The sequence below is a fragment of the Musa acuminata genome, chromosome BXJ3-8 (assembly GCF_036884655.1).
Source record: "Musa acuminata AAA Group cultivar baxijiao chromosome BXJ3-8, Cavendish_Baxijiao_AAA, whole genome shotgun sequence".
NCBI lineage: Eukaryota > Viridiplantae > Streptophyta > Magnoliopsida > Zingiberales > Musaceae > Musa > Musa acuminata.
In genome coordinates this window covers 43246745-43256235 of record NC_088356.1, presented here as the reverse complement: position 1 = coordinate 43256235, position 9491 = coordinate 43246745, and the positions used below count along the sequence as shown (strand labels likewise).

At 41.9% G+C, this 9491-nt stretch overlaps 1 protein-coding gene across 1 annotated transcript; it reads right to left on the bottom strand.

Moving 5' to 3' along the window:
- Window positions 1-421: 421 nt before the first annotated feature.
- On the bottom strand, window positions 422-4509 carry LOC103995280 (putative lipoxygenase 5). Its single transcript, XM_009415833.3, has 9 exons — window positions 4007-4509; window positions 3633-3913; window positions 3298-3535; window positions 2791-3114; window positions 2515-2600; window positions 2192-2299; window positions 1800-2104; window positions 1453-1719; window positions 422-1375 (listed from the first exon to the last, which is right to left on the bottom strand). Exons 1-9 carry the CDS (start codon window positions 4374-4376, stop codon window positions 619-621), a joined length of 2736 nt encoding a protein of 911 aa, XP_009414108.2. The 5' UTR covers window positions 4377-4509; the 3' UTR covers window positions 422-618.
- Window positions 4510-9491: the final 4982 nt, after the last annotated feature.

The following is a 9491-nucleotide window of genomic DNA, read 5'->3' as shown; positions in this document are numbered from 1 at the left end:
TTTACTTACTTACGATGAATGGTAAATTTTGGTTAGATTTAAACTAGAATTTGGATTTGCGTATGATGTGAGATTCTAATACTGAAAAACTTATAATTTGTTACTCTTGAAAAATAATAATTTAAGCCATAATTTTTGTGAATTTCCTTGTAAGGGACTTTAGGATATAAAAAAATATGAATATTTCATTTATATGAATTTTGTGATTATTCTCAAATAATTTGTAAATTGCAAATGGTGAAAATGACACTAAGATGGTACTTTCATAAATATATTATTGCACAAAAATTAATTGATTGGAGCTGATTAGGTCAAAAGTTGGAATGACCGATCAAATTAGATTGAGTTGATTTTCTCCTTATTTATCGATATTTATTTTATATTATTCATCAAAATTTCAGCAATTCCCAGAGACAGCACAGAATCAAAGGTTTTTTTGCCCCTATTTTGTTCTCTTTTGAATAAATAATACATGGAAAAAATGCCAATCGCTATTTCATATATTTAATGAACATCCACTATACTGAATTATTTACATAAGAACAGCCCACATCTTTATAAGGAATCCCTATTTGGGTTCCTTTGGATTTGATTGAAAGATGCGTAGTGTGACGTGGATCAGATGGACACGCTGTTGGGAACCCCGCGGCACGTGATCCCGGGTCCCGAACTCGGCGCCATCAACTCGTACGGCAAGACGCCGGCGCCGCACCGGTTCCGCCTCGCCGGATCGGCGTTCCGCCTTGCGATCTCCGTCTCGGCCCGCCTCACCTCCGCCGCGAACTCGTGGAACGCCTCCACCATCTCGCCGTCCCCCGTCCACGTGTACGGGTCCGGTCGCTCCCCCAGGTACTCCTCGTCCACCGAGTGCGTAGACAGCGTGTCGATCACCGTCATGAACGTCGTCGCCTGAGTCAGGCTCGGAAGCGCCGACAGGAAGAACTTGACTGGGTCGGCCCGGAAGTGCTCGTACTCCGGGTCGCCCTCCATCGGGACGAGCCGCCGCATCATCGGCGGGCGGTTCGGGATGTAACCCCCGAGCGGGTACTGGCCGAAGTTGAGAGACGCGTGCTGGGCGGAGCTGAGCCAGATGAGGGTGGTGAGGACGGAGCTCAGCTCGGCGGGGCTCGACAGGCGCGGCCACCACGGTGCGTGGCGCTTGTCGGCGTGGCCGACGTTGACGGCCTCAGAGTACCAGCTCTGGAGCTCCGAGTCGGATTGCACGGCCTCGTCGTCCGAATAGTAGGCGGCGACATAGGTTTCCACCCACGACTGGATCGCGGACCACAGCAGGAGGCCGTCGGTCGCGTACGGGTAGTCCTCGATGACGAGCCTCAGGCCGTGTGGCTGCGTCTTGTCCTCCACCGCCATGCCTCTGTCAACGATCGAGTGAGAAGAACCCCGTTAGCTAAATACGATCGTCCATAAATGTGGAGACGGCATGACACTTGCCTTCTGATGAGATCAGCGGGGAGTGCTTCCTGATCGAAGCGCCAGTGATCGCGATACGCCGCCGCACTAATCTCCATGCAGACCGGACCAGGTGTGAAGCCGGACTCGATCACTCCGCCGCCGTTTATGAGGATTTGGCGAGCCAGGGCGTTGACCTCTAACGTGTATCGCATGTGGGGCTTCAGCAGCTTGAAGATGGGATGCATCGCACTTAGTTGTCGATGAGCCGCCAGTGTAAAGGGCTCTACGGAGGCATGAGTTCTCAACCTGCAATTTAGTGTCACCGTCCTTGAGGATACTCGTCCGCCGGATAGACTACGCTGAGATATAATCCACCGTGAACCTACCAATGATTCACAAGTTGGTGAACGCCGGCGTCGTTGGAGCAGACATGCGCCTTGGCGAGCTGCCAAAGCCAGTTGCCCGTGGCATCAGTCGGCGGCGTGAGGACGCGCTTCGTCCGAGCATCCCCAGGTCTCACCGGCGGTAGACTCAGCTCGATGGCAATCGGCTTAAGAGTTCCCAACTCGGTGAGGAAGAAGACGGTGCGCGTGCCGTATGCTTTTCGCCCATCTTGCGCATTGATCCGATCAATAAAGGGGAGGTAGACATCATGGAAGTCCAGTATAAAAAGCTTCTTCTCCTCCAATGCCTGTCACGGTCGAAGATAGAAAAGGAAGATTCAACATAATTGTGACAGCAACAACGATTCATCCAAGCTTAAACGAACAAGAGCTACCTGTTGAACGGACATGCCATTGAGATGGCTAGTGATATGCTCTTCCGTGATGGCGGATTCAGGTGGACCATACACGGAAGGGTCAAGCCTACTGACAGGAGGAAACACCTACATGAAGTACAACACGTTTAGAATGATAAGTCGAGAGGAGAATTCATTTGGACATCGTATCCACATAGATCACGTGGGGGGCTGTGTTCCCTCCCACTAATTACACGGAGTACTCCATGCCTTTATCCGGTTGCCGGAGTACCTTTATCCCCATTAGACTGTAGAATACAAATGGCTTGCAACTTTGGGAAGGAGACGTAAAGGACGAGTACCTGAAGCCTTTCTATGTTGACAGGGTTGATCCCCGCTAGAGTTTGACGGGCGAACTCATCATCGCGCAGCCATGCGAACTTGTCCTCTGTTGGGTGCGTGACAAAGAAAGAAGCAGGGGGTCAAAAAGGCATCATGCACTACGGATGGAGGGGAAAAAACAGCGATTGTACTGTTGTTGTCGTTCCGATCTTGGCTACCACAAATCTAACACTACGCCTAGGTTCAGACCAGACAGCAATAATTACTCCAAATCTGCTACACCACTGACAGCTTACTTGTGATTATGTCTGGCGTATCATATCGGAGTAATCCCTCGCTTGATTCTTCGATCTTGGTCACAAATGGGATCTTGTGGAAGAGTTGATCTTGTAAGCTTCGCTTCAAGCGTAGTCCTTCTTTGAAGAGGTTGTCCAACTCATGGAAGGCCTTGAAGTCATGGCTCTGCGGGGAGAGGAAAGCGACCAGCAAAGGCACGAGGTTGTGGAGCACCGCCTTTAGAGCCCCTGCTTTTAGCATCTCCTGCTTGCCCTCCTCGAATCTCTCGTCGCGAGGCACGTACATGGGTAGGGGATCTTCTACCCTACTCTCCGCATGTGAATCTGCAGAAGGAAACACAGAAAACTTTCAATTTTCTCTCTCCACCCAATCCAAGCACCGCAAAGAAGGTAGTTCTACCGAGGTTCATTGATTTAGATCTATGACCTAGAAGACACGACAAAGGATTGTGTCAGATGGTCCCTGGTCACTCAGAGCAGTACGATGAAAATGCTTCTGTCGTTTACCTGTGGCTGTTGGGGCTCTCCCTGTCCTCAGCCTCCTCGGGAAAGGCATCTTCTCTCCTCCGAGGGTCGTCCGGGCAAATTCAATCCCTTTGTCGGGGTTGCCCAAGTCGTTGTACGTGTCGTAATCGTAGATTCTGTCGGTCAGTTTCCTCTCGCCATTGCCATCGCCCTTCAGCGCCTTCAGCTCCTGCTGCCTCAGCTCCCTCAGTCCGGCGGGCGTCTGCGACGGCAGATACGGCTACACCAACCAAACATGGAAGGGGCCGTCAGCATACCACGCTTTTGGTGACGGTTCATCGACGTCTCGGAGTGAAAAGATATGGGTAGGAGAGGACCTTGTTGCCGAAGAAAACCCTGCTGTTGGGGTGAACGCTGGTGGGCTGGACCCAAGAATTGCAAGCGAAGTGGACGGGGCCGCAGGCGAAGCCCTCTACCACGATGCTCTCCAGGAAGAACTCACTCTGATGTCGGTTGAGCACCGTGATAGCTCCCGGCTCGCCGAAGCTGGAGTCCACCGCGAACTCCGCCGTGTAGACGACCCGCTCCGCTTTCGTGTTCTTTTTTTCGAACCAGCCCCGTAGCGCCGCCCGGTTGCTCGTCTTGGGCTTCCGCGTTTCTGTCGGTACCAAAGGCTGGCCATTAGAATAGTCGACAAAAACCAATCAATTTCTACCTGTCAACAGCAGGGGACAGGGAAGGATAGGCCTACTGGGATCGATCTCGGTGCTGACGAGCTCCATCACAACATTTTTCCCCATCTTGTCCAAGAAAGCATCCACCTGGTTCGCGATGCTCTCCTTGAGATCCTCCTGCTTCCTCCTCCTCACCGTCACAGCCGCCTGGACCTTAAACCACACCGGCTTCTCTTCCGCCTCTGTCCTCACGAACCTCTCTGTCAGCACGACCGCGGCCACCGGAGATCTCACCACTCTCCTGGCTAGACCAATCCTCTGCCTCGACGGGAACGAAGCATGGGAGAAGAGGAGGTCGCTCGGTCGGTCACCCGGGAACAGCGACGAGCTAGATGAACGAAGCAGAGGGGTCGTCGTCCGGAGCAGAGACGAGCCCAGCATCTCCATGGAAGCGAGCGAGTGCGTCTTCGTCTATCTCCAAACTCGAGCTTGGTTACGAAAACAAAGGGAATTTGGAGAAGCAGAGGAGGGCTGGGGGTCTTCTATCCTTCCTTTTGGGGGGAGAAGAGGGATGAGTCGTTGCTTCTTATAGGACGATAGAAGGGGGGGAGGGGGGTGTGGTAAAACAGGGGCTTGAAATCCTTGCGCTTTTAGGGCGCCGGCCACACGTTTTTCCCGGTTGCCATAAAGAAGGCGAGATGGGCTGCTTCGCGGCAATGATGGACGTTGTAATCGGTTAAAATGACCGCCGATGCCCTCGCTGAGAACAAAATACCAATTCGGTCCCTCTACGACTAATACATAAAGACATATAAAATGTGGCTTTTTTGTCAATTCAAAGAATATTTTACGACTGATACTAAGAAAGAATTATCCCTTTGGCAACTGTCTACGGAGGAATTGACCGAGACATTGATCATCCACCATTGGTTGCCTCTGTTTGATGTCGTGTCATTATGGGGGAAAGGGAGGGTAGAATGGGCATGGAAGTTTGAGGTCGTTGATTAGCCGCCTGTTTAACGTGCAAATGCTTTGCGCTCGAAGCCATTCGTTAATTTGGACGGAGATCCGCGTTGACCGGAATAAGAGCACAGCCCAATCCGACGCCAATGGGAAAATGAATATTTATATCATTTTCTACCATTTATGCAAAGGTGATTTATTTAATAATAAAAAATATATAAATATTTATCAATATTAATTTTGATCGGATCCCATCCATTTTTTGCCAAAAGGGAATCATCTTAGAATCCAAACACGTACATACTTCCAACTCGTTTGGAACTTATGGTAGGAGCATGTCAAGCAAAGGTCCCTCCAATATTAAGTTGATAAATTATTAAAGCAAAAAATAAAATATCCCAACAATGATGATTGAATTCCATATAATTTGCACATTACTTGCAAGAAATGGATCAACTTATTATTTGGTTGCATACATCATGTCTCTTTCAACCATCCCCACTAATGGCCGCGCCACTATCCTCTTATTATTGTACTCCTTCCACTGTCACTATATATATATATATATATATATATATAGAGAGAGAGAGAGAGAGAGAGAGAGAGAGAGAGAGAGAGATGTTGATGTGAATAGATATCCTTAGGTAGGTAAAATGATAATGGAGTTGAGGTCATTTCAGAGGAAACTTTCCATTCTTCCATAGCTGGCTGTTGAATCTTCTTCCATGGGAGGCCATGGAAGACAAAGTCCGATTCTCTTGATATTAAAATATAGTTTGTTCCTATAAAGCTTTAGTTGATTCAAAGACCAATAATATACATCAAGTGTGATAAAAATTCAACTAGAACATTTAAACTTTTAGATTTTGGATCAAATTCCAATGGGACTTTTCCAATCCATAACAATGTGATACTATTCTCTTAGTCCATCATTCTTCATCTTTCACAAATCAATCAATATTTTTAACGATAATTTCGTGTTAATTGTTCATATATATATATACATTAATTATCAGCATTTTTGTTAATCACCACATGAACATGCACACGTAGCCAATTCTTTCAGAGGAATATAAATTTTTTAAGATGATTTCAATAGAACAAGTTCTTTAACATCAAGCGAGAAACATAAAGCATTTTCAACGAATCCATCTATGACAGCATAAACTTGGCTATATATATACATTGGATTAACATAACTTGAGTCTTGCTAGAGAAAAAGTCAAAACCAAAGACTGGAGAACAATTACAATGACATCACGGCATTGTCTACGATAAACAAACGAGAGCTTAGCATGGCTCATGTCAAATAGGAACGAAGACTTTTCCACCAAAACGCAATATAAACAAAGACTTTTCTTTCTATTTTATGTTGCCTGTGGATTTAAACGAAATAGTTTAATTTCCTTGTACGGTGCACATAAATAATTAATTATTCTAGTTGACATTATGGTTGTCAAGATCTCCCAACGATCGTCATGCAATGGTCAACTATCATCATAAATAGATTTGACCTGGTCCTGGGCTTCATATGATCCACATCAGTTAGTCTTGCATGCTGAAACCCTACACACATCAAGCTTGGAAAACCACAACCCTGCATATCTAATAACAGGTGAAACATAGCCATCGAGCTTAGCTAGTTGTTTCAAAAGTATTGGGTGGAGAGATGGCACCGAGGTTAGAGAAAGCTGATGTGAGATCAATATAGTTATTGATGATATGAGATCAGTTATAAGTACTTTGAGTTCAAATATTAATTTTTGAGATTTTTTTCGTTTATACAAATTATTTTTTATATTAGGATTCCCTATCATGGAAGAAATATTTCTTCGCTGTTCCACCCATATTAATAGTGTTTCCAGATCGTTTTGCATGATTAATGTTCTACAACTCAGGTTACATCAGTGCACACTTTGACTAAGTATCATCCACGAGTAAACGAGAAGAACTACAAATACATCAAGTCAACAGTCTTGCAGTTGAGATAGTAAGGCATGCACTTGAATTCGCAGTATATATTGCTCATGGCTTTAATGGGGATGTACGTACGTGAGACATGATATGAAGCGGGCAATTAAGGGAACAACATGAAGTTAGTCTCAGTCTGCACGCTTCACGACCAACACAAGCCTGGAAGAACCTGATGGCTGGCTTTGTGGAACGAGTATTAGTCCATGTAGCAAAGGATGACGAGTTGCATGCTGTTCTCACTTGCTACATTGACCGGACCATTTCCTAAAGCGAATGTTGAAGCTTGCAACATTACCTAACCCTCTTTATCGCTTCTGCATGACTTTCCATAAAGTGAGCACGGGACGAAGGTTTCTTTCTACTCGTTCTAAGCTTTTGAACTTTGACTCTCCTTTAATCAGGTCGTGGCTGATTGAGTGTCTTAGCATGCAAGTGTTCGAGTCAAACAACATGCAGTCTCAAGCAAGAAACCACGAGTGTAGAAACGTTGGGTTGGGAGACAAAGTTAGATTGCTAAGAGGGATGGAGAAGGCAATGAATGTGTGAGTGATGTGTTGGCCAATGGCTTAAGTCATTAAGCCATTTTTAATTGTTTTGATCTCACCGGTGCTTGTCATTTTTAATCTCTTTCAGTCAGGAAATTTTGGACGATGTCTCTTTGAAACTGAGTTGTTGGTGGAAAATGACATTTTGACTTCGGATAGAAATTCGACATTAGCTTTTGAAAAGTTCGTCGTTCTTCTTTCAAAATAAGGTAAATTTTATTTCGAAAAGTAAGTGAACAAAAAATAAAATACAAAAAATTTGAAGCTATCCTTTCATTTGCAAAATATGATAAATTTTTCTTGGATTTATAATTTATTGTTTGGCAATAAATACTTATAGAGGTATTGAAATTTTTGTTAATCTTGTAATTTCTTAATAGACTATTACTATACCTAAAATTGAAAGCGAATTGAGAATTTATGATATGAAGATTCCTAGATTTACTCGGTCTCAACTTGGGAGGAAGAATAGGTAATAATGACATTTTTAAACCATGAATTGTTTGTGGAAAATGACGTTTAGAGTAGTCTTTTGCATATAAAGTTTTTACTACCATTAGAAACTCAACATTAGCTTTTGAAAAGTTCGTTATTTCATAATGTATTAAGCTTTCTTCTTCTTCTTCTTCTTCTTCTTTTTTTTTTTTTTTTTTTTTTTTAAATAAGAAATAATTTATTTTCAAAAGTAAGTGAACACAAAATAAAATATAAAATATAAAAATTCTGAAGCTATCTTTTCATTTACAAAATATAACATTTTTTTGTTTATAATTTATTCTTTGACAACAAAATCTTGTAGAGGTTATTAGAATTTTTGTTAATCTTGTAATTACTTAGGAGACTATTATTATACCTAAAATTGAACGCGAATTGAGAATTCATAATAAGAAGATTACTAGATTTACTTGGTCTCAAACTCAAGAGAAAGAACAAGTAATGACATTTTGAAACAATGAACTGTTTGTGAAAAATGACATTTTGACAAGTATTTTGTATAGAAAGTTTTTACTAAAACTCAACATTAGCTTTTGAAAAGTTTGTCATTTCATCGTATGTTAAGCCTTCTTCTTTATTTTCTTCTTCTTCTATTAAAATAAGAAAAAAAATTATTTTCTTAAAGTAAGTGAACATAAAATAAAATACAAAAAATAAAAATGATGAAGTTGTCTTTTCAATTACAAAATATGACATATTTTTCTTGGGTTTATAGTTTATTCTTTGACAACAAATTTTTGTAGAGGTTATTGGAATTTTTGTTAATCTTGTAATTGCTTAGGAGACTATTACTACACCTAAAATTGAACGTGAATTGGGAATTCATAATATGAAGATTACTAGATATATTTGGTCTCAAACTCTAGAGGAAGAACAAGTAATAGTATTTTGAAACTGTGAATTGTTTGTAGAAAATGGCAATTTGACAAGTCTTTTGCATAGAAAATTTTTAGTATCGATAGAAACTCAACATTAGCTTTTGAAAAGTTCATCATTTCATCATATGTTAAGCCTTCTTTTTCCTTTTCTTCTTCTTCTATGAAAATAAGAAAAATTTTATTTTCAAAATTAAGTGAAAACAAAATAAAATAAATAAAATAAAAAAATATGAAGCTATCTTTTCATTTGCAAAATATGACACATTTTTCTTGGGTTTATAATTTATTCTTGGGCAACAAATTCTTGTAGAGGTTATTAGAATTTTTGTTAATCTTGTAATTGCTAAGGAGACTATTATGACACCTAAAATTGAATGTAAATTGGAAATTCATGATATGAAGATTACTAAATCAACTTGGTCTCAAACTCGGGCGGAAGAACAAGTAATGGCATTTTGAAACTGTGAATTGTTTGTGGAAAATAACATTTTGACGAGACTTTTGTGTAGAAAGTTTTAAGTACCGATAAAAACTCGAACATTAGCTTTTGAAAAGCTCATCATTTCATCATATGTTAAGCCTTCTTCTTCCTTTTTCTTCTTCTATAAAAATAAGAAAAAAATTATTTCTAAGTGAACACAATATAAAATGAAAAAAATAAAAATTATGAAGCTATCTTTTCATTTGCAAAATATGACACATTTTTC